Source organism: Scyliorhinus canicula, chromosome 2 (assembly GCF_902713615.1).
Source record: "Scyliorhinus canicula chromosome 2, sScyCan1.1, whole genome shotgun sequence".
NCBI classification, from domain to species: domain Eukaryota; kingdom Metazoa; phylum Chordata; class Chondrichthyes; order Carcharhiniformes; family Scyliorhinidae; genus Scyliorhinus; species Scyliorhinus canicula.
The window spans coordinates 48,099,797-48,125,347 of record NC_052147.1 but is presented as its reverse complement, the minus strand read 5'-3'; the positions used below and the strand labels follow the sequence as shown (position 1 = coordinate 48,125,347).

General features: G+C 43.0%; 1 protein-coding gene and 1 pseudogene across 2 annotated transcripts in view; one reads left to right on the top strand and one right to left on the bottom strand.

Annotated features, from left to right (window-relative positions):
- trmt61a (tRNA methyltransferase 61A) overlaps nucleotides 1-25,551 on the bottom strand; it is a 75,536-nt gene that overhangs the window by 49,221 nt on the left and 764 nt on the right. The window contains exon 2 of one of the 2 annotated variants that reach the window (XM_038777543.1): nucleotides 1,799-2,161. In XM_038777543.1, coding sequence (XP_038633471.1) covers nucleotides 1,799-2,129 — 331 coding nt within the window. In that variant the 5' untranslated portion in view covers nucleotides 2,130-2,161. Of the gene's footprint in view, nucleotides 1-1,798; nucleotides 2,162-25,551 lie in introns of those variants that run through there. The other variant, XM_038777552.1, reaches the window with a different exon arrangement.
- Nucleotides 2,401-2,606, top strand: LOC119962537 (annotated as a pseudogene).

The window sequence follows — 25,551 nt, the reverse complement described above, 5'->3', positions numbered from 1 at the left end:
TAAACTGAGAGAGGTGGATACTCAGTGAAACCTTGGTGTCCTTGTGCATTGAAGCTGACAGTAAGCGTGTAGGTACAGCAGGCAGTAAAGAAGACAAATGGTATGTTGGCCTTCATAGCGAGAGGGTTTGAGTATAGCAATATGGATGTTTTAATGCAATTGTATAGGGCGTTGGTGAGGCCACAACTGGAGTATTGTGTGCAGTTTTGGTGTCCTTATCTGGGGAAGGATGTTCTTGCTATGGAGGAAGTCCAGCAAAGGTTTACCAATCTGATTCCTGGGATGGTAGGATTGTTATATGAGAGACTAAATTGGTTAGGATTATGTTCATTGGAGTTTAGAGGAGTGAGAGGGGATCTCATAGAAACTTATAAAATTCTAACAGGTTAACAACTAAGACAGCATAGATTCAGAAAGAATGTTCCCAATGGTGGGGGAGTCCAGAACTAGGGGTCATAGTTTGAGGACAAGGGGTAAACCTTTTAGAACTGAGGTGAGGAGAAATTTCTTCACCCAGAGAGTGGTGAATCGGTGGAATTCTCTACCATAAGAAGTAGTTGAAGCCAAAACATAGTGTGATTTCAAGAGGGAATTAGATATAGATTTTGGGGCTAACGGGATTAGGGACGAAAGGGATCAATTGATATGGTGGGAGAGGGGGGAAAAGGCGGGATCAGAGTATTGAATTCAATGATCAGCCATGATCATAATGAATAGTGGAGCATGCTCGAAGGGCCGGATGGCCTCCTCCTGCTTCAATTTTCTATGTATGTTTTTAATGTAACTATCCCTCATATAACAATCCATTGATCTCTGGAATCAGCCTTGTGAACCTTCTTTGTACTGTTTACAATGCAGATATATCCTTTCTCAATTGAGAACAAAACTGTACACAGTTCTTTAGATTACTCCCCTGTACAGTCAGTCATAGAAAGACTTCTCTAATTGTATACCCCATCCCCCCTTGCAATACAGCAGCGTCTGCAACAGCAAAACATGTATATCTATATATGGATATAAATAGTATTGGTTTGAGAGGGGAAGCAATCTCAACCTACTTTGACTAAGCCGTGACATTTTAAATATCTACCTAACCATGTAGAAGGTACAGAGTTCAAAGTATAATAATATACAATTATATTCCCAAAACTCGTATATGCGCTGTACAAGATGAATAACAAGTTATTTCCGTAAGGTTCTTCATATTCCTAAATAACAAGAATTACAGTATTACTCACTTTCTACCATCATGCATCGAGAAGACTAGAAAAACAGATTAATGTCCAATCAAGGAAATGGTCATGCTTGAAAATTAAATCAACAGCTGCACAATTAAATTGGGGCATCTCATCATCCAGAGAAAATTGGCCATGCACTGAAGAATTTGAATATTTCTTCCTTGCTGCAAATTTAGCTATGCTAGGATAATAATAATAATAATAATGCAAGTAGGCTTACATTAACACTGCAATGAAATTACTGTGAAAAGCCCCTAGTTGCCACACTCCGGTGCCTGTTCAGGTACACTGAGGGAGAATTCAGAATGTCCAATTCCCCTAACAAGCAGGTCCTTCGGGATTTGTGGGAGGAAACCAGAGCACCCGGAGGAAACCCACGAAGACACGGTGAGAATGTGCAGACTCCGCAGTCAGTGACCCAAACCGGGAATTGAACCTGGAACCCTCGTGCTGTGAAACAACACTGCCAACCACTTTGCTACCGTGCAGCCCTGGTACAAAAATGGCTGGTACAAATAAAAACCTTCATGCTCAGATTCTGTGCCCTTCAAATCACCTACCTGACTCACAGACAATCGATCCTGGCTTCAACTCCAGCATCATAATGATCATAGAGATATCAGTGGAATACAGGATTTGGGTCCGATGAGGAAGTGTCACTGTCCAGAGTTCTGGAGTTGGGTGCAGTATATACACCCAACCTCCTTTGCTGCATGTAACCTTTGACCCATACTTTTTGCCAATTAGATCGATCGAGTGCTTAATAGCCCCATACTTTGTCTGCGTTGCACCACCTTGCTGAACTTTGATCGCAAACATTGAATCGTGGCCCAAGAAGACGATGGCGGTGTCACCATTCTGAATAACATCTCTGTACTCCACAAAACTCATTTCAGAGAATGGAATGCAATGATCGTCACAACCTAGGAAAAACAACAGAGTAGGCAAGAATATCAGAGTGACACATACATCAATAAGTTCAATGTTTGTTCTTATTACTCCACTTTAGTAGGACAGGTAAAAATTGGCAGCTAAAACTTTAATGTAGATCCAGAAAGAATAGGCATCCTTTGCAACAACAAGTTCATTTTTCCGATTGCTTAATTTGCAAATGCATTACTCGGGGCGAGAATAAGTCATTTGCTCTAGGAATGTCTCAGTTATCGCTTCTCGGCCTTTTGGCTAAGATCAAGTGTAGTATCTGCTCTGTCGTTTGGCTCAAATTTGGTATGTTTCTCTTGTGGGGACCATGAATTGGATTCAATTTGAATTTGAATTTGTTTTTGGAGCAGGCAAGGAGCTGGATTAGGGTTTGCCCCTGTCCACACTCTGAGCTCTGGCTTTAGTAACTCTGAAAAAGTAATTTAAAAAAAAAGGAATGTCTCAGTTGAAAAAATATTTTTCGTGGATATTTTGCACTCAATATCAAAACTTTGCAGTATAAAAACAACATTAATAACCAAAACAATAACACCACCAACACAAGTCTCACAAGTTGTCATGACGTCTGCGACAGTAGTCCCAGTACATTTCCTTACATTAGTGGATCATACATTTTCCCCATAAAAGTGTTCTTATTGGGATTTTTAACTTTTAATAATAAGAATTATATACAACTTTACATACCAATTAACAATTACTGCCAGGACTCTTTACATTGTTTATCATTACATTTGTTTTGCTGGGGAGGGGGAGGGGGGAAAGAGGAGAGAGAGACAGAGAGACGGAGAGAGAATCTCGACCCTCACATGTACATGGATGATAGACTGGTGAGCCTGGGGGAACTATCAGAGAGGCTCCAATTCCCAAAGGGAAATGAACTCGGGTACCTACAGCTGTCCGAATTTCTCCTCAAGGAGACAAAAACGTTCCCCCAGAAACCCAGGCACATATTTCTGGACACAATGGTAGGGCTGGACTGGTTAGGGGATGGCGAACATGACGATATCTACGGACGACTCATAGATAAGGGCAGAACCCAACTGAACGAGAACCTCCAATTGCCTCAGCCACCCCCTCACCATCTCCATATTTGCCGCCCAGTGATAGAATAGGAGATTCAGGAGGGCCAGGCCTCCCATATGTCACCCTCACTGTAAGCTGGTCTTGCCTATCCTAGGGACTCTTTCCCCTCCAGTCGAAGGCCATGATTAACTTGTGCAGAAGGATTTGGAGAAGAACATCGGGAGTGATTTGAATATTTGAATATTAAGAGGAACCTGGGAAGAACTTTCATTTTGACTATCATATGAAGCCTTCCCGCTAGCGACGATGTCCCATCTTTGCAGGTCCTTCTTCCACTCCTCCAACAGCCTGGAGGGCCTCCTTTTATGGAGCCTTGTCCAGGTGTGGGCCACTTGAATCCCCTTGGTTTGGGTCACTTTAAATGGTAGCTCGTCCAGCTCAGAGTATTTAAGAGAGAGATGGGTCTGTATGATCCACACTCTGTTGGGTCTTTGTCCTTTTGGGATCAATGAGAAAGAGTCCTGGGCCAGCATGGGTGGCAGGCGCCCCTGACAGTGAGTCAGTTAACATATCTCAAGTGCAGGGCCAGCGCTGCTGCAGATCTTTGGTAAAAGTCTACCATCCATCCAGTCCCGGCGCTTTCTACCGTCCATCCAATCCCGGCACTTTCTGTGACTGCATGGAATTAATGCGTTCTACGATTTCACCCAGCTCTAGCGGTGCTTCCAGTCCTCCCCCACCACCAGTACATCCAGTCTATCAAGGAACTGTTCCATCACCTGTGTTCGGAGGTGTATAGCCCTCGGTAAAAGTGTTCAAAGGTCCCGTTAAATTTGGGTCTCCCACCATCCTATCATTTCTGTTCCTAACTTGCACTCTTTTGCAGCTGCTTGCTTTCTTATCTGTGTGCCAGCATGTGGCTGGACTTGTCTCCATATTCGTAGACAGCCCCACTTGCCTGACTGAGCTGGTGGACTGCCTGTAAGCTAGGATTTTGCCCCTGATCACCACCTTCAGTATCTCCCAGAATGTGAGATGGCGAGACCTCCTCTTACTGATTGCAGTTACATACTCGATGGCTTCGGATATCTTTGTAGAATTCCTTCTCGGCGAGGAGAGCTGCATCCAGCCTCCATGGGGGGCATTGGGACCAGCCCTTCTCCATCTCCATGGAATGTGGTGCGGGGTCGGAGATTACAATCACAGAGAATTCCAGCCTTTGTTAATCCTGGAAGCGCCCTTTTCCCTACAACAAAAAGGTCTTCACATGAAGAGGCCTTGTGCACGTGGGAGAATCTTTTTCTCTCGGGTGATTGAGCCTCTACACCCTACGCACCCCCCCCCCGCCCCTTCCATAAAAGGAGTTTAATTCTCGTGTTATACCTGACACAGTTCCTGTCCTGGGGTTGAATCTATTCATTGTTGGCTTTATATTTTTTTTGTTTTAATTTTTGAGTACCCAATTAATTGTTCCCAATTAAAGGAGCAATTTAGCGTGGCCAATCCACCTACGCTGCACACCTTTGGGTTGTGGGGGCTAAACGCACGCAGGCCCAAGGAGAATGTACAAACTCCACATGGACAGTGATCCAGAGCCGGGATCGAACCTGGGATCTCGGCGCCGTGAGGCAGCAGGGCTAACCCACTGCGCCACCGTGCTGCCCTGTTGGCTATATATTTACCAAGACTACCAGGGTCCCTTCCAGGTCCTGCTGACCATAATGCATTCCACCCCACCCGGTCTGTCACTGTGCTCATCACCGTAAATGAAATTGCTGTGGATTAGTATGGTCTGGTGCCGAAACACGAATGAAATGTTTGTCCCTCCCAGCCCTTCCTTACCCGCAAATCGGTCCCTCTCTCCTAAGTGTGTCTCCTGTAGGGCAACATGCTGCCTCACGGTGCCGAGGTCCCAGGTTTGATCCTGGTAGTGAGTCACTGTCCATGTGGAGTTTCCACATTCTCCCCTTGTTTGCGTGGGTTTCGTCCCCACAACCCAAAGATGTGCAGGCTAGGTGGATTGGCCACGCTAAATTGCCCCTTAATTGGAAAAAATTAATTGGATACTCTAAAATTTATTTTTGTCTCCTGTAGGAAGGCTAAGTCCACCCTCAAGACTCTTGAGATGGTTCGTGACCCATAGCTTGGCAGAGTACAGCTTGCTAAACCACACACACTTTTGTAAAGCGCAGATTTGGCACCAATGCCCTGGTATAGGCGGATGGAATGTCCTTTCCACTTGCACCCTCTCACACTCTTCGCCAAACTCAGGATCCGCTCTTTGTCCTGCAACCTGTGCAACCTCATAATTAATCGCCCACGGTGGTCCCCCAGCCATGGTGGTTCCTCGGCCCTGGGTACCTGCTGAAGCGATCTGTGGCCATTGTCTACCTCCGGGGGCTTGGCAAAGCCCTCCTCACTGGCCAATTTCCCGAACATTGCTGCTATATATTCTGTGGGATTTCTCCCCTCCGTTCCCTCTGGCAGCCCCATGATTCTCAGGTTTTGCCGACGCGATTGGTTCGCTTGGTCATCGACTTTATCCTTCAACCCCTTCTGGGTCCTGACCAGGGTCGCCACCTTGGCCTAGAGTGGCACGATTCAGGCCCCTTGGTCCGTGGCGGCCTTGGATGTCCCATGTCGTCTTTATTTGGGCCTCTAGCCTCCGCTCCATATTGTCCATTGGCTCCCTCATGGGGGCTGTCACAGCCTCCAATGTCACCTCAATGGCTGCCAGGAGGTCTTTTCTCAGCTCCTCCCTATGTCTCTGGAGCGCGGAGGTGTTGAAGCACATCAATTTGTCCATCCGCCTGGGTCTGCACTGAGAGTTCTTTGAGGTCGACCCTCATTGGTTATGTGCCTCCACGTGTGGTTCCCTGCTCCAAGGCTGACGTTTCCCTCCCCTGGCTTTTTGGCTGGGCCTTTCCCATCTGCTTTGCGGTGCAGCCGATGAGGTGTTAGTCTGGGTGATTGGTACTTTTGGTGCCTATTTGTTGGGGTTAAAAGGCCTTAGAGAAGTTCTTAAACGAGAGCCACCTTTCGTGCGACCACTCAGCTCATGGTCGCCACTGCACGTCCTTCACCGTTGATTCTTGATGGATGATCTCTACATTGGAATTTCTATAGTTCAAGAAAGCATCGATCCACTTAACCATGATATCGGTAATCTGATATTCCAGGACAAAGTAAGGTAGTTAGCAAATAGTCTAATCCACACCTATCTTTATATAGAAAATAGGACAGTTTACAGCAGGGGTGGGCAAACTTTTCCGTGCAAGGGCCGCATTCAGAAATTCACAATTCACAAAGGGCCGCATAGTATATTAAGTAAAATAATTACTTCACCCGGTTATGATTGTGGGCGCCTCATATAGAACATAGAACAGTACAGCACAGAACAGGCCCTTCGGCCCTCGACGTTGTGCCAAGCAATGATCACCCTACTCAAGTCAACGTATCCACCCTATACCAGTAAGTAACCCAACAGCCCCCCCACCCATTAACCTTTAAAAAAAAATTAAAAAAAAAAAAAAAAATTTTAAAAAAAAAATTTTTTTTTTTTTTTTTTTTTTAATGACTTGGTGGGCCGCAGAAATACCTTTGGCGGGCCGCATGCGGCCCGCGGGCCGTAGTTTGCCCACCCCTGGTTTACAGTGTCAGAATCTCAGGAACAGCAATGGAAAATCTAAACAAATAAGCATGTAATTACATATTTACGTGCTCTGAAAATAGATAAACTACCTGCTCCAGACAACTTACACAAATGAGCCTTAAAAGGAGAATGGGACTGGTATTATTGATGTTTTAATATTTTTGTAAGTTTGCCAATTTTGGAACAGGTACTTAAAAATAGCAAGTAATTAAACACACTCCAGAAAGAAAATCACTCAATGTTAAATTAATTGGAATTTGATCCATACACCTAATTCCACCACTCTCTCACGTGCACATGGTTGATTAGCTCCTAATGCCAGATAGCAATCTCACACACGAGTTTAATACAAAATGGTGCCAGTACTAAAGGAACCAGCATTTAGCCAACGCCACCCAAGACAGGACAATTGGCAACAAAAAAAATTGGAAACTTTGATTTTTCTGAATGCTTTCAACAAAGTTCTACATCAATGATTAACATCTAAAGTAAACAAAAGGCTCTGAATGTATTAGAGTGGCTTTAAATCAGGAAATTAATTGCCTTTTGTTCGAACTTTCCAAGCTGGATAGAAATTGAAATGATGTGCCAGTATTTGAACCTTTGCTATTTTAATTACAATTGATTGAATCAAACAAAACCTTTGTTTGCAGAAGAGGGAATACGAATAGATTCTGAAGAATTTAGAATTTTTAAAACTGGTATTAGATACAATGTGAATATTCAATGTGAATAATTATAAATTAATTCTATAATTCAATAATCACCCTGGAGTACTGTAAGCAGATGTGGACACTACACTTTAGGAAGGATATATTTGTAGAGAGCGCGTAGAGAGTAGGTTTAATCCAAGAATTAAGCTTTGAAGAGAGTTTAAATAAACTAGGGTTGTAATCCCTGGAATTGAGAAGGTCAATCAGAGTTTTCAGAAGAAGGGAACTGATAGGGTCGATTGGGAGATGGTTGGAAGAGACTATTTCTAAAGAGTTTAGGACTAGGGCTCTTTATACAGACATACCTTTCAAGAGTAAAATTAGGACACACTGCTCCATGCAAAGGGTGATAAAAGTTTGGAACTCTTTTCCACAAACGGGAATTACATAGAACATAGAACAGTACAGCACAGAACAGGCCCTTCGGCCCTCGATGTTGTGCCGAGCCATGATCACCCTACTCAAACCTACGTATCCACCCTATACCCGTAACCCAACAACCCCCCCCCCCCTTAACCTTACTTTTTAGGACACTACGGGCAATTTAGCATGGCCAATCCACCTAACCCGCACATCTTTGGACTGTGGGAGGAAACCGGAGCACCCGGAGGAAACCCACGTACACAGGGGGAGGACGTGCAGACTCCGCACAGACAGAATTGATCCACGGTCAATTGAATTGTTAACTTTAAAACAAAGGTTGGTAAATATTTGTTAGCCAAAGGCATTATTGAATATGGGACAAAGCTGAGAAGAGAAGTTCAGATGCAGATCAGCCATGGTCTCAATGTAGAGGAACAAGGCTCGAAGGACTAAATGGCCTGCTCCTGTTCTTATGGAAAATAATTAAAATGGGGGCAAGGTGCCAAAGTCAAATGGAGCATAATATATAGGGACTGGTGTGTAATGATACTTTCTTTCAATCTATTAGTTATGAATAGTTTGGGAAAACTATTTATCCTACATAGTGTAAATCAGGCATGCTTAGCTGTGGTTAAAATAGGCAAGTGAAGTACTAATTCACTTCAGCAGAGACTGAATAGATTTGAGAAGGTACCACTTTTTGAGATGTTCTTTGCAGACCATTTAGAGAACTGTATGTAGTCTGGTCATCTCATAGTAAAGATACTGGGAAACATCAAAAAGAACTTTGAAGTGAATTAGTTGACATCTTCCCAATAATGAAGGGCATCGACGAGGTGATTGAAATAAATTGTTCACTATAGCAAATGGTTCAAGTGCTGTATAAAATAAATCATTACCCAAGTGATATTTAAAGTGCTGTATAAAATAAATCATTACCCAAGTGATATTTAAAGTTTCAGAGCAAGTTACAAAGAAATGTTAGGTTTTAAAAGCTAGAGTACTATCTGTCCATCTGCACACCACATACCAACATCTGGAGTGCAGCGTCAGAGAACTTTATGTTCTCTATCATTTTCTCTTTCAGTGCCTGTTAACCTACTGGCACATTATTTCTGCCGCTGTATATGCTTTTCTTCAGTGTTAGGACTATCTTCCTATACATTATCTTCCAGAAATTAGGAAGGGGATGTTCATGCTGGATGGAGTTGTCAATATTTGATGCACACAAAGGTTTGAAAAGCACTGGATAAGGCCACAGTACAAACTGGCAAAGAACCAACTGATTGTGTTTTGGATGGAGAAGATGGAGAAGGGATTGAGACATTTGAAGGCATTGGATATGTTTGAACTGATCAAGGTTCTTTCTTGGGTCTAGAAAATCAATGGTTCATATAATGAAAACAGTTCAAAGCTGGAATTGTTGAATAAAGAATAGGTGGCCTCAGCTTAGTAGATGGGGAAATCCTATGTCTATTATCTGAGGCTCAGACAGCTTAAGGATGAAGGCAAATGCACAACAGCAGCAACAATGCTATTCTCCTGCACCTCGACACCCAAAATTAATCAGGCACGAGTCGGAAAAGATTGCTTGGAAAAAGGTTAACAGCATAAGCAAGAAAATTAAACTGGTTTGGAATAGATAAATTGATTTTAGTTGAAAATTCAGTTGCATTACATGGCCCAAAGACGAAAATTATTAACTGCGTAACTAAACATCACAAGCACAACATACATTTGGAGACTTAGCTATAGAATTAGCATACACACGTGAAACTGGGCCCGGGCCCTCGGGAGGCCATATTCGGGGTGTCAGACCAGCAGGGGTTGGAAACGGGCACGGAGGCAGATGTGTAGCCTTCGCCTCTGATCGCCCCAAGGCGGATCCTGTTAGGGTGGAGATCAACCTCTCCACCCTGTGCCCTGGCGTGGCGGGGGGACCTGCTGGAATTCCTGACGCTTGAAAAGGTCAAATTTGAACTGAGGGGAAGGGTGGCGGGATTCTCCAATTCATGGGCTCTATTCATTATGCACTTTCGAGAATTGAATCACATCGAACATATGGAGGGTTGGGGAGGGGGGATGGTATGTGTTAATGGTGACTATGGGTGATTCCTGATTCCTCTTTGTCATCTTTTGATGTTAACATGCGGGCTAATGTTTGGGGTTTGGTGGGAGGATGGGATCGTTGTTATTGATATGGGGATTGACATTACATTCGTTACTGATTGTTTATTGTTGGGTGTAAATTTGGGGAAAAATGTGAAAAAGGAGAATAAAAAATATTTTAAAAAAGAATTAGCATGTATATCTAAAATATTCTCATGCTTTCTTTTCCAAACATTGTGTAACAGCTGATTTACATATTTCCTCCACCAGATATTGATGAATTACTCAATTCTTTGATCTGCACACAAAGTAAATGATGCTGGAGACACATATGCGACTCAGTTGGTAGCTTCCTCACTTCAGAATCAGAATGAGCCTGTAGTCATAATCACTTTCCAATGACCATCGGACATCCCAAACTACTCTACAACGTCAATTTAAGTGGAATTACTACTATAGGTAAAGCCCACATTTGCACACGGTAACACCTCAAACAGAAGAAAGTTTAATTTTTTTAAATAAAGTTGTTTCCTAGAATCATAGAATTTGCAGTGCAGAAGTAGGCCATTCGGCCCATCAAGTCTGCACTGGCCCTTGGAAAGAGCACCCTACCTATCGCGGTAACCCAGTAACCCCAACCATCCTTTTTGGACACTAAGGGCAATTTAGAATGGCCAATCCACCTAACCTGCACATATTTGAACTGTGGGAGGAAACCCACGCAGACATGGGGAGAACGTGCAGACTCCGCACAGACAGTGACCCAAGCTGGGAATCGAACCTGGGACCCTGGAGCTGTGAAGCAACTGTGCTAACTACTGTGCTACCGTGTTACCCTTTTGTTGAAAGATAAATGTTTCGAAGGATATCAAAAGAACTCCCTTCATCAAATAGTGTCATGGGATCTCTTGCATCCATCTCAGCAGACAGACAGGGACATGGTTTGTTCCTCCAAGATTGCAACACTCCTTCAATACTGCTCTAAAATATCAACCTATATTGCGCTCAAGTCTCTGGAATGGGCTTGGGCCCATAACCGTCTGACTGAGAGCAGAGTGCTAACACAGAGACCTACGCTGTGTACTCAAGAACCATTCCACAAGTTGAGCAAATAATCTAGGGCAGCTGACATTCCAGTTCAGCCTGTTGCCTTGCCAGAAGTATTGCATCATCTGTTAAACTGAAGCCTAATTGAGACACCTTAGATCAGGGGTGGGCAAACTTTTCCGTGCAAGGGCCACATTCAGAAATTCACAATTTTAAAGGGCCGCATAGTATATTAAGTAAAATAATTACTTCACCCTGTTATGATTCTGGGCGCCACATATAGAACATAGAACAGTACAGCACAGAACAGGCCCTTCGGCCCTCGACGTTGTGCCGAGCAATGATCACCCTACTCAAGTCAACGTATCCACCCTATACCAGTAAGTAACCCAACAGCCTCCCCCATTAACCTTAAAAAAAATTAAAAATTAAAAAAAAAAAAAAAATTTTTTTTTTAATGACTTGGTGGGCCGCATAAAGACTTTTGGCGGGCCGCATGCGGCCCGCGGGCCGTAGTTTGCCCACCCCTGCCTTAGATAGATGTAAAGGATCCTATGTTATTATTCAAAATGAGCAGGGAGTTCCCCAATGCCCTGGCTAATGTTACTCCCAACAACCAACAAAAGTAAGAATTTATTTAATTCATTGCTTATTGGGCCTTTGATTTGTGCCATAGGTTGCACATCTGCCTACATCACAGTGAATACCCGTCAAAAGTTATTCACCGAATATGAAGAGCTATGAGATGTGCTGGACACACGATAAAAGTTCTGCAAAACACAAGTTCTTCTCCTTTTAATGTATCAGATCACAAATCTAGTTAAATCAATCAGTGGCTTTCAAAGCATGTTCAAAGACCTTTTGGGGAATCTGCAAATGGCTTGTGAGTGGTTCCCAAGCTTTCTACCGATAAGATTACCAATGACTGTTTCCGCAAATATCAATCCGAAGTCAGGTAAGGCTGAAGCTGGGTGCGTGCAATAATTGTTGGTAGTTTCCAGAGCAGAAGTGTGACAGGGGCAAAGCAGTCAACAAGTGTATGAGCAGACAACACTCCATTTTCACTACTTGTGTTTTCATTTGAAGCTGATGTCTTGCACCCCTCGTTACTGTTCATTTATGTTTCAAATGACCAAAGAATCAGGGAGCCAAGCTCAGTGCACATGTATATGCAGCCAGTAACTAAGAGTTACTCTATTCTACTTTTTATATTCATATTCTAAATGTCTCTTAATAATCTTAAGTGATATCAGAGGACCTCATGGATCCACTAACCCCAGAAGAGTTTGAAAATATATTTTCATAAATCATTCAGAGGTCATAGGAACAGGAATAGCCCATTCAGCCCACCGAGCCTGCTTCGCTATTCAAGTAGATCGTGGATCATCATTTATCTCAACACTTTCCCTTCCCTCGCTATCCCCATATCCTTTGATGTCATTAGTCTCCAGAGTTCTGCTGATTTTGGTCCTGAACATACTCAATGGTTGAATTTCCATGGCCCACTGGGACTGAGAATTCCATAATCGTCTGCCCCTTATTCTGAGACTGAGTCCCCTGGTTCTAGGGAAATATCCTTCCCACATTCACCCTGTCACAATCTGTAAGAAGTCTGAAGTTTCAATGAGATCGTCTTTCATTCTTTGAAACTCCAGGAGAAAGCATGCCCGGTTTCCTCAACCTCTCAGGTCAGGCCTGATAGCAGCAACACAAGTAAGATCTACATGAAATTTTTATTTTTAAATGACAGATCCAAAATGGCAGCATGAATAATTTAATCTACTTTAATGCCCATCAGGAAGTGTGGGAATATTTTTGAACTGCCACAACTGTCTGACACAGCCAAAGCAGTTAATTTAGTCCGGTCAAAGTGTCAATCCTGCAATACTACAGCAATTCTAAAAAGGATGTAGTCACTAGCAGTGGCACTGAATTATGCAGCTGAACAATTAATGAAGTTCTCAGATATCATTGACCTATTTAAGGCTGTTGATAATCAACTTGCTGCTCTCTCTCCTTGCTGGGGTACAGCACGAGAGATGCCAGGCACCTCCAGTGCTTTGCCCATGACAGTCTTAGAAACAAATTTTGATGTGGCAGGCTGTTGTACCCCTCGAGGATGGGGGGGGGGGGGGTTTGGAATTAAGAGTCAAATTATCACAACCAAGCCACACTTATCCTCAGTGAAAATCAACACACCTGCGCTTCCAGTAAGAGGTTGCTGAATAGAAATCACAAGATTATTGGCTTTCACTGACTAATAAAGCAAAACTAACATCCTTATCTTTCCGTTGTAAGAGACTTTCCTGTTTATGTCCTTTGTTCCCAGTTATTTTGTTCAATTTTTATTATTTTGGTCCTTGGACCCATAATCGGGATGTGCCTTTAAGCAGAAGATTCAAAGTGAAACAGCCTGCTTACCAGGATAGCGTGTGCCCAAGTCTTTTATTCTGGAAAGGAGAAGCCAGATTCTTGGACACCGAATGGATCTTAGGAACCAGCTTTGGAGGGAGTTGGTTAACTGACAACCGGTGATTTGGCCGGGGACAATGTTCTGCTTGGCAACGGTCAGTGACTGGATCCTGTGTGATGCTTTCTGAGGGAAATGGGCAGATGTTGTTTAGACCTTGAAAGTAAAAGGAACGCCCTCCCTCTCTCTCCTACTTTCTTAAGTGAAAGAACTGCTCTATCATTCTGAAAGCAGAGTGCCTGGCACATCCTTTACTGTAAACCTGAAATGATGCAGAGTCTGTAGAGAAAGTAGACAACATTGCCAGAGAAACCTAGGCCTGGAAGGAAGTACCACCAAAATGAAAGCCTGAACTTCAGAAAGACATTGACTGAAGTCATCCCAGTGCATCAAAGATCCATAGCCTTTTATTTTTATTTATATTTTCTTTCCCATTCCAATACCCTATCCCTCTGTGATATTTGTCTGTATGTGTGCATAGAGAGTGGGGGAAGTGCAGAAGGGGTAGTAGATAATCAGTTAAATTTTCTGATTTTCTATCCGGTAAATTATAATACCGTACATAATAAAAGGTTTCTTGTATTTTAAAGTTACAAACCTGGTGACTGTAGTTTATTGAGCTCAACCAAGGACCTTGGGTATTTAAAATTATATCTAATTGAGACTCCAAGTCAAGTGGGCTGGAATTGACTGCGCACTAGCCCAGGATGTTGTGACATAGTTTTGGGGCTTGGTTCTGGGATCTTTGGTACAGTAGGCAGCAGCGACTTGGTGTACAGAATATATTAAAGAGGCACCAGGGACTGTAATAGCATAATAGGATGGTTCTGGGAGCTGCTAAAGCCTTTCTCCAGGACAGGACTGGCCTTTGGTTTATTTGCAAGGGCTTTGAAAAGACAAGTTAATTGCATTGGCAAGTGATTTAAAAGTAGAGGTGCTGGTTAAAGTTAAGAAGGCAGAGATATATGATGTAGCTGAGTGCTTGGGTCTGTCAAGATACACAGGAGAGCCCACGAGCAAGTGGTCCGGGTAGTGTAGCATCAGGTGCCCTTTCTGGTGAGGAACCCAACAGGAGAGAATTTGGTTGCTGTTTGAACACGGGGGAATTTTTAAAAATGAACATGTCAGAAAGAGAGTTGGAGATGTGGGGAAAAGAAAAAAAGAGTTTTCAAAGGAAATTGAAATGAGAAAACTTAGTGTGAAAATGAAAAATTGAGCAAGAGAATATCAACTAAAAGATTAGAGTTAAAGGCAGAAGTTGAGGAAAGTCAAGAGGGAGGAGTAACCCTTCCCAGTCCAAATCCTAATGGGGATAAGTTAAAATATATAAAGGCCCTACCAAAATGTGAGGAAAAGGATGTAGAGACATTCTTCATGGCATTTGAAAAAATAGCAACGCAAATGGAGTGGTCGAGGGAAAAGTGGTCATTGCTCATGCAAAGTAAACTGACAGGGCAGGTGCAGAAAGTTTATGCTTTTAAAAAAAATAATCTTTATTGTCACAAGCTTGCATTAATACTGCAATGAAGTTACTGTGAAAAGCCCCTAGTCGCCACATTCCGGCACCTGTTCGTGTACACAGGAGAATTCAGAATGTCCAAATTACCTAACAGCATGTCTTTCGGAACTTGTAGGAGGAAACCAGAGCAGCCGGAGGAAACCCACGCAGACACGGGGAGAACGTGGAGACTCCACACAGACAGTGACCCAAGCTGGGAATTGAACCTGGGGTCCTGGCACTGTGAAGCAACAGTGCTAACCACTGTGCCACTGCTTTCCTGTCAGAGGAGGTGCCCAAGGATTACGACGAGGTAGAAAAGACATTTCTGGGTGCATACGAATTAGTTCCGGAGGCATACAGTTTTGGAATTAAGGAGACAGTTGGGAGTTGAACTTGAAAGGGTTAAGCAGACTAATTTTAATAGGTAAGTATGAGCATTGGGAGTTGAAATTACCAATGAGGCTCTGAGAGAAATAATTCTCTTAGAAGAATTTTTTTTAAAATCACTACTTTCTGTGATAAGAGCCCATTTTAAAGACCAAACCGCTAGACTGTGAGCAATAATGGCTGATCATAGAATCACAGAATCCCTGCAGTGCAGAAGGAGGACATTTGGCTCTGAGTCTGCACTGACCTTTGGAAAGAGCACCCTACCTAGGTCCATGCCTGCACCCTACCCCCATAACCCGGTAACCCTACTTAACCCAGAGACTTTGGGGCATTTAGCATGGCCAATCCACCTAGCCTGCACATCTTTGGACTGTGGGAAGATTCTAGAGCACCCGAAAGAAGCCCACACAGACACGGGAAGAAAATGCAAACTCCACACGGGCAGTCACCCAAAGCTGGAATTGAACCTGGGTCCCTCACGCTGTGAGGCAGCAGTGCAAACCACTGTGCCACCATGTTGTCTGATGCTTATGAGCTGATCCATGAATTTAAACTTTGTTCCGTCACCCCTACATAAAATGATAGGAAGTGAAAGGAAGGAGGTTGCCAAGAAAAAGCTGGGAATGCTCAGAGATCCCCTCCTCTAACCAGGAAGCAAGGTACTGAGGGTGGAGATGAGACTCGAAGGCCTAAATGTTACCATTGCAATAAAGTGGGACACGTTTGTTCAGCAGGTTGGAAGTTGTGAGGAAAGCCCATGGGATCTGTTGGGGTTAACAAGGTGGAGAATACTACAGGGCAGATTGTAACTCTTAGAAGAACAAGGAGACCAGAGCTAAACAGTGCAGGTTTTTTGTCTAAGGGAAAGGTCACCCCAGGACTAAAGAGATATCTGCCTTTGTGACTCCCAGGGGACTGTATCAGCTTAAAGTGATGCAATTTGAATTGTTTTTTAATTTTAGAGTACCCAATTAGTTTTTTCCAATTAAGGAGCAATTTAGCGTGGCCAATCCACCTACCCTGCACATCTTTGAGTTGTGGGGGTGAGACCCACGCAAACACGAGAGAATGTGCAAACTCCACACGGACAGTGACCCAGAGCCGGGATCGAACCTGGGACCTCGGCGCCGTGTGGCAGCAATGCTAACCATTGCGCTACCATGCTGCCTGATGCAGTTTACATTTAAAAACGCACCGGCTACATTACTATAACGATTGTTGCATTGGTGAACATGTTAACAAACAACTTTCTACTTTATTTTCTGCTGGATTGGAAACCAAGAGCTGATTGAAGTGCTTTAATCAGCTTGAGAAGCTCCATTCCAGCATTACTGGAACATTCATTAAGACCATTAGTAGATAGACTGTGATGTAACTGCTGAATTATGGCAGTTGTGTTTGGCCCTGCAATTAAAAGATTTTCCCATGCATCATCTATTCTCTCAACCAATAAGATTTCCTGGACTAAATGATTTATCAGTGCCCCAAAATGCACTACTACATTAAATGGAGCATGAAGAATAGCTGAGATTTATGGTTCAGTGAGCTTAGTACGAAGACAGAACTTCAACTGAAAGCCTTATAATGAAGACAGGATGCTGAGCTTTGTTAACAGTTCTGTGGTTGGTTTTTTTTAGATGAAGCAGAAACATTAAAGCAGATCGTCAGATAAGATTTTTGCCAACTCTTGGCTTTGACAATTTCCCTAAATGAGTGTTGCATTGAAGTAATGTGCATAAACAATTATCCTTGATTATAAATTGTCTATTCTCTAATTTTTCAGATTGTTCATCTAAATTCAATATATTCCCACCTCACCTAAACCTTTGAGCTATTCATCGATTAGCAAGGCTAGCTATTAAAGCTGAAGTTGCAAAAGAGGCATTCACATATCGCCACCTTTAGAAATGGCTTGTGATGTACCATTCACAGCACCAACAAAAGGTCATATTCAATAATGTTTGGCTTACATATATTGAAGCATAGATTTTGCTAGAATTCTTAGCCTATCTACCTTCCAACAAAAGTACCCAATTAATTTTATTTTCCAATTAAGGGGAAATTTAGCATGGCCAATTCACCTACCCTGCACATCTTTGGGTTGTGGGCAGACACGGGGAGAATGTGCAAACTCCATACGGACAGTGATGCGGGGCTGGGATCGAATCCAGGTCTTCGGCGCCGTGAGGCAGCAGTGCTAACCACTGCGCCGCCCTCCGAAGTTCAGAATTACACAACCAATGTGACTTTTCTTTGTACACCTGTTCCAGATTATGAAAATACAATCACAAGAAATATTCTGGAGTCATCAAATGACAAACTCAACCATTACATGCACACAAGCAGCTGCATTTAATGACAAGCTGAGAAATAAGTTGCAATACAAAAAAAAGCCAATGATTTCATGTTGATTGTATGAAGACAGCCCCTCCACCTACTTGATCTCATTTTAACCAGCAGTTTTTTTTAATTTCAAAAGCCTGGTATCTGGCCCTAAATACTGCAATGATAGAATTTGAAACATTTTTTATAACAATACTGGCAATTCCTTGCAAAAGACATGATGAGAAGCGTACATCGTTCTGTGGCTAACCAAGAATGTGAAGGATAATATAAACTTGAAAGAAAATCTGGACCCTATTATGAAGGTTGGTGGTAGGAGAGAAGATCGGACAAGTTTTAGAAATCGGCTAAGAATGGCTTTTTTTAAAAAAAGCGAGAAATTAAAGTAGGAGCGAAAGGTAGCTAGAAATATAAAAACCGACAGTAAGAGTTTCCAGAAGTATATTCTACAAGTATATACAAGGGAAGAGAGTAGTTAAAATGAGCATTTGTCTTATGGAGGCAGAGATTAGGAAATTAATAATGGGAAACAAGAAAATGGTATTGAACAGGTATTTTGTAAGAGCCTTCATTATAAAAAACACAAAAAGCATCTCAAGATTAGTTGAAAATCAAAGAGGGAAAAGGAAGGAACTTAGAACAATCGCGATCACTCAGCAATAGGTACTGGGAAAACTATCGGCACTATTTGCTGACAAGTCTCCTAGATCTGATGGCCTGCATCCTAGCGTCTTAAAGAAATGGCTGCAAGGCAGTGGATGCATTGGTTATAACCGTCCAAAATTCTTTGGATTCTGGAAAGGTCCCAGCAGATTGGAAAACCGCAAATTTAACACCTCATCAAAAAAAAGACAGAAAGTAGGAAGCTATTGGCCAGTTAGCCTAACAACAGTCATAGGAAAAATGCTTAAATCCATTATTGAGGGAATAGCAGACATTCAAAAGTCATAATATGGGCAGCACAGTGGCTAGCACTGCTGCCTCACAGCGCTGTGGTTCCAGGTTCAATCCCGGCTCTGGGTCACTGTCTGTGTGGAGTTTGCACATTCTCCCCGTGTTTGCATGGGTGTCACTCCCACAACCCAAAAGATGTGCAGTGTAGGTGGATTGGGCCATGCAAAATTGTCCCTTAATTGGAAAAGATGAATTGGGTACTATAAAAAAAATTTTAAATAAAAAAAATTATACAATCAGGCAGAGTCAGCATAATTTTACGAGAGGGAAATAATGTTTAACTAACTCATTAAGAGTTCTTTGAGGAAATAACAAGTGGGAAACCTGTATCTGTGGTGTATTTGGATTTATAAATGCATTTGATAAGATGATGCAAAAAGATTACCACATAATATGGTGTTGGGAATAATAGATTAGAATGCATTGATTAGCTAACAGGAAGCAGAGAGTTGGATTAAATGGTAAGGCAAATGGTGGCTAGGGGAGTGCCACAGGAATCAGTGCTGGGAGCTCAACTAAGTAAAATCTACATCACTTGGAATGAAGAGACTGAGTATATGTGGCAGCTAAGTTTACCGATGACACAAAGATAGGTAGAAAAGCAAATTGTGAAGGGATATGGACTGGTTAAGTGAGTGGGTAAAAAATATGGTAATTGGAGCACAATATAGGAAAATGTGAGCTTGTCTACTTTGGCAGGAAGTATAGAAAAGCAAAATATTATTAAAAAGGAGAGGGACAACAGAAATCAGTGGTACAGAGGGAACTGGGCATCCTGGTACATGGATCACAAAAAGCTGACATGCAGGCACAGCAAGTGATTTGGAAGGCAAATGAAACATTGGCCTTTATTACAAGGGGAATGCAATATAACATTAGGGAATTAGGGCAGCAAGGTGGCACTGTGGTTAGCACTGCTGCCTCACAGCACCAGGGACCTGGGTTCAATTCTAGCCTTGGGTCACTGTCTGTGTAGTTTGTACTCTCCCCATGACTGCATGGGTTTCCTCCAGGTGCACCGGTTTCCTCCCACAGTCCAAAAATGTGCAGGTTGAGTGGATTAGCCACAATACATTGCCCCTTAGTGCCCAAAATGTGCACGTTAGGTGGGGTTAAAGGGTATAGGGCGGGGTAGTGGGCCTGGGTAGGGTGCTCTTTTGAAGAATTGGTGCAGACTCGATGGGCAGAATGGCCCCTCCTGTACTGCACAGATTCTATTCTAGCCGAAGTGTTGCTCCAGCTGTATAGGGCTTAATGTGACCGTATCTGGAGTCTTGTGTACAATTTTGATGTCTTTACTGAGGAAGGAATATACTTGCATTTGAAGAGTTCAGAGAAGGTTCACCTGGTTGATTCCTGGGATGAAGGGATTGTCTTCTGAGGAAAGTTGGGCCCATGCTGGTTGGAGTTTTAGAGGAATGGCAGGTGGCTTGCTTGGAATATAAAATTCTGACAGGACTTGACAGGGTGGATGCTGGGACTATGTTTGCATAGAACCACAGAATTTCTACACTGCAGAAGGAGGCCATTCGGCCCATCAAATTTCCCCTGGAGTCTCATATCAGAGGGATCCCATTTAAGACAGATGAGGAAGATTTTTTTCTTTGCCCGTGGTTAGACTTTAAGACGGAGATGAGGGGAATTTTTTCTCTCCGAGGGTGGTTAGACTTTGAAATTCTCTTCCCCAGAGAAGAGATTGAGTTATTGAATGAGTTTAAGGGCTGAGGTGGGCCAATCTTGGATCGACAAGGGAGGCAAGGCCTCAATCAGATCAGCCATGATTGTATTAAATTAAATTAAAGCAGATTAGGCTCAACAGCTGAATTGCCTACTCCCACCTATTTCGATCTAATGAACCTAGAAAGCTAGACCAAGAGCATACAGAACTGCAGTACAAGCATCTGATACTAATGAAGGACAATATATAGCAACTGACATCTTAGTACAATTAATTCGCTGCATGGAATGAACTCCGGGAAGGAAAACACTTGCTATTTGTGAAAATATATTGTTGAAGTTGTGTGTCTAACTGAATTGGGCATTTGACAACTACAATAAATGGGTTATACCCTGTGTGATGCTACCTATTTTCGAACCCTAAATCCTCTGTATTCCTCTGCTGTAAATAGTTCCATAGATATTTCTGCTCGGGAGGAAATAACCTTGCTTGGAGCAACACTCCACATCTACACTATACAGTACAAGAGGATTTTCTTTAGAAGCAAGATCTGTACTACTACTTTCTTTTAATGGGAAGGTATTCAATCAGGAATACATTCATTATTAGATGCACAACATGCACAGTTCACCAGGAGACACTGGTTCAAAAATTACATCCCTGGTTCAAAAATTACATTTCACGTTCAACACAGTTTTAAAAATAACTCTATTAGGCCAGCTATGAGTTACCTCTTTTTTCCAAAGCCACAGCTTTAATAAATAATCTGTACTATTGGTACACTGAACTCTTTCATCTGGACAAATTTTAACATGCCTGGGCTTAGCCAAAAATCACACCAACTGTTTCAACAATATTGCTGTATAAGTTCACTGGAAAAATGTTGGGATTCATTTCAAGGGCTACAAAATAAATTCCAAATCCTCATTTCTTGGTCTTCATTTGGTAAAACACTGATCATGGTATTTACTCTCAATCATCATTTCCACAACTATGCTTCAATACATTTATACACAATTTTGAGTGCTTGTGAAATTCAATTCTAACTGAAACACTGGGAACTGGTCAGAGGCTAGATATTCTCTGGTGAGTATCTTACCTCTCGACTCCCCAAAGTCTCTCCATTGCCTACAAGACACAGATCTGGAATGTGATGCCTGAATTGCTGCACAGCCACCACCACTTAAAGCACAATGCTGGCCAAGATAAAGCAGTCTATTTGGTCGGCATCCAATAGCTGAAACACCCACTTTAGCATCACTGGTGCAACACAGCTACCAAAATTGCTGTAACACTGTTCTGCTTTTAGCTGTTTTATATCTGACCAGGGACTTCCTGACACTAAATCAAACGAAGAATTCCATTCTACAGCATTTTTTGAAGAATTTTCAGGTGGAAATTGAGAGTTTACCAATAATTTTTAAACTGATGGGGACAATCTGGTTCGAACGTAGTTCAAATTAAGTTGCTTCCCATGCATCTGCTGCCTTTGTTCTACTAGGTGGTAGAGGTCATGGGTTGGATTACAATGTAGAAAAGTGTACTGCTGTGCACTTTGGTAGGAAGAATAGAGGCAGAGACTATTTTTAAATGGGAAAAGGCTTTGAAAATCAGAAGTACAATGGGATTTAAGAGTCCTAGTTCAAGATGCTCTTATAGTTAACATGCAGGTTCAGTTGGCAGTTAGGAAGACAAATGCAATGTTAGCATTCATGTCTAGAGGGCTAGACTACAAGAGCAGGGATGTACTGTTCAGGTGGTACGAGGCTCTGGTCAGACCCCATTTGGAATATTGTGAGCAGTTTTGGACCCCGTATCAAAGGAAGCATGTGCTGGCCTAGGAGAGGGTCCAGAGGAAGTTCACAAGAATGATTCCCAGAATGAAGGACTTGTCGTATGAGGAGCGGTTAAGGACCCTGGATCTGTACTCGATGGAGTTTAGAAGGATGAGGTGGATCTCATTGAAACTTACAGAATACTGAGAAGCCTAGACATGGGGGACATTTCCACTAATAGGAGAAACTATAACCTGAAGGCACAGCCTCAGACCGAAGGGACAATCCTTGAAAACAAGGAAGAGGTGGAATGTCTTCAGCCAAAAGGTGGTGAATCTGTGGAACTCTATGCTGCAGAAGGCTGTGGAGACCAAGTCAGAGTGTCTTTAAGACAGATATAGATAGGTTATGGATTAATAAGGGGATCAAGGGTTATGGGGAGATGGCAAAAGAATGTTTTTTTTTTAATTTAGAGTACCCAATTAAGTTTTTCCAATTAAGGGACAATTTAGTGTGGCCAATCTAACTAGCCTGCACATCTTTGGGTTGTGGGGGCAGAACCCACGCAAACACGGGGAGAATGTGCAAACTCCACACGGACAGTGACTCAGAGCCGGGCTCGAACCTGGGACCTCGGCGCCGTGAGGCAACAGGGCTAACCCACTGCGCCATCATGCTGCCACAGAATGTTTTTTTTATTTACTGTACCCAATTAATTTTTTCCAATTGAGGAACAATTTAGTGTGGCAAATCCACCTAACCTGCACATCTTTGGGTGGTGGGGGCGAAACCTACGCAAACATGGGGAGAATGTGCAAATTCCACTCGGACAGTGACGCAGAGCCAGGATCGAACGTGAGACCTCGTTGCTATGAGGAAGCAATGCTAACCACTACGCCATTGTGCTGCTCTAGATGGCAAGAGAATGGAAATGAGAAACATATCGGCCATGATTGAATGGAGCATCTAAATGGGCCAAATGGCCTAATTCAGCTCCTATGTCTTATGATCTTGTGGGAGGTGCTGTCAAAGGAGACCTGGCAAGTTGTTGCAGTTCACTTTGCACATGCTGTCAATGTGCTCCAGTGGTGGAAGGAGTGAATGCTTAAGGTGTAAGTGGCTGCTGTGTCCTGAATTGTGTCCAGCCTGTTGTTCAAGCTGCACTCATTCAGGCAAGTAGAGTACTCACTATACATCTGACTTATTCCATAGATGGTGGACATGCTTTGGGGAGTCAAGTGAGTTACTCACTGTAGATTTCGAAGTTCCTGATCTGCTCTTGGAGCCACAGTGTACATAAAATATATATATGACTGACCCAGTTACATTTCTGGTCAATGGTAACTCCCAGGATATCAATGAATGGTGGAGGAATTCAGCAAAGGTAAATGCTGTTGAAATGTCAAGGAGCAATGGTTAGATTCTATCTTGTTAGAAATGGTCATTGTCTTTCACTTGTGTACATTGTTACTTTCCACTCATCAGTCCAAGCTCGAATATTGTCCCCATCGTCCTGTATGCAGACACAGGCTGCTTCAGTATCTGAGGAGTTACAAATAGTAACGAACACTGTAATCATCAGGCAACATATTCACCTCGATATTATGATGGCGGGAAGTTGAAAATGGTCAGGCCTACGGCCTGAGGAACTCCTGCTGTTTTGAATCTGAGGTAATTGACCTCCCATATCCATCTTCCCACATGATGGGTGTGCTTCCAACTAAGTTGAGTGTTCTGATTCCCAATAACTTCAGTTTTGTTAGTGCTCTTTGATGACACACCAGCAAAAGCTATGTTGGTGGCAAGGGCAGTCACCCTCATCTCACTTCTTTAATTCAGCTCTTTTGTTTATGTATGGACCAAGGCTGTAATGAGATCGACAGCTGAGTGGTCCTGGCAGAACTTAAACTAACAATTGTGAGCTGATTGTTTCAGAGTAAGTGTCAATTTAATAATAATCTTTATTGTCACAAGTAGGCTTACATTAACACTGCAATGAACTTACTGTGAAAAGCCCCTAGTTGCCACATCCAGTACCTGTTCAGATACACAGAGGGAGAATTCAGAATGTCAATTGACAGCACTGTCAATGCTATATTCCAGGACATGCTGATGATCAAGAGTAAACTGTTGGTAATTGGCCATTTATCTTACTTTTTGGCTATAGGCACAGCTGGTTCTGGAACACATGTCATCAACTGGGATACTGTCAGGGTCTGTTGTCATATTTCTTGTCTTCACCCATTATATCACATGCAGTGAACTCAATTTGGCTGAATTCTAAGATGTTTGTTTCTTGTGACCACAGAAACACATCACTCTCTTTACACATCTGGCTGAAGATAGTGGTAAATACTTCAGGCTTATCTTTTGTCCTGACATGCTGGGCTCCCAAACATCGAAGGTGGTGATTTTTGTGAATTTTCCACCACCATCCATGACTCGGGTGCAGCACGATTGCACGGCTTTGATCTGATCCACTGGGCGGGATTTTAAAGCCCCGCTTACCACTGGGAACATGCGGTTCTGCAGAAAGTCAATGGACCTTTGGCTGGCCTGCTGCATCCCTTGCAGAAGGACCAAAAAATCCCAGCTATTGTTTTTGAAACAACTTTGCTCTCTGTCACATGCTGCTTTTGCTGTGCAGCATGCATGTGGACATCCAAACTAGGGGTCTCAGCCTAAGAATAAGGGGTAAGCTATTCAGGATTGAGATCATAGAATTTACAGTGCAGAAGGAAGCCTTTCAACCCATCAGGTCTACATAGACCTTTGAAAGAGCAACCTAATTAAGCCCCCACCTCCACCCCAGTAACTCCACCTAACCTTTTGCACACTAAGGGGCAATTTAGCATGGCCAATCCACCTAACTTGCGCATCTTTGGACTGTAGGAGGAAACCGGAGCACCTGGAGAAGAGACATGGGGCAGCACGGTTACTGTGGTTAGCGCAATTGCTTCACAGCTCCAGGGTCCCAGGTTTGATTCCCAGCTGGGTCACTGTCTGTGCAGTCTGCACGTTCTCTCAGTGTCTGCGTGGGTTTCCTCCGGGTTTGCTCCCACAGTCCAAAGATGTGCGGGTTAGGTGGATTGGCCATGCTAAATTGCCCTTAGTGTCCAAAAAGGTTACAGAGATAGGGTAGATATGTGGGCTTGAGTAGGGTGCTCTTTGTAAGGGCCGGTGCAGACTCGATAGGCCGAATGGCCTCCTTCTGCACTGCAAATTCTATAAATGGGGAGAATGTGCAGACAGTGACCCAAGCCGGGAATCCAGCCCACGTCCCTGGTGCTGTGAAGCAGCAGTGCTAATCACCATGAAGAACTTTTTCTTTGAGACCTTATTCTTAGGCTGAG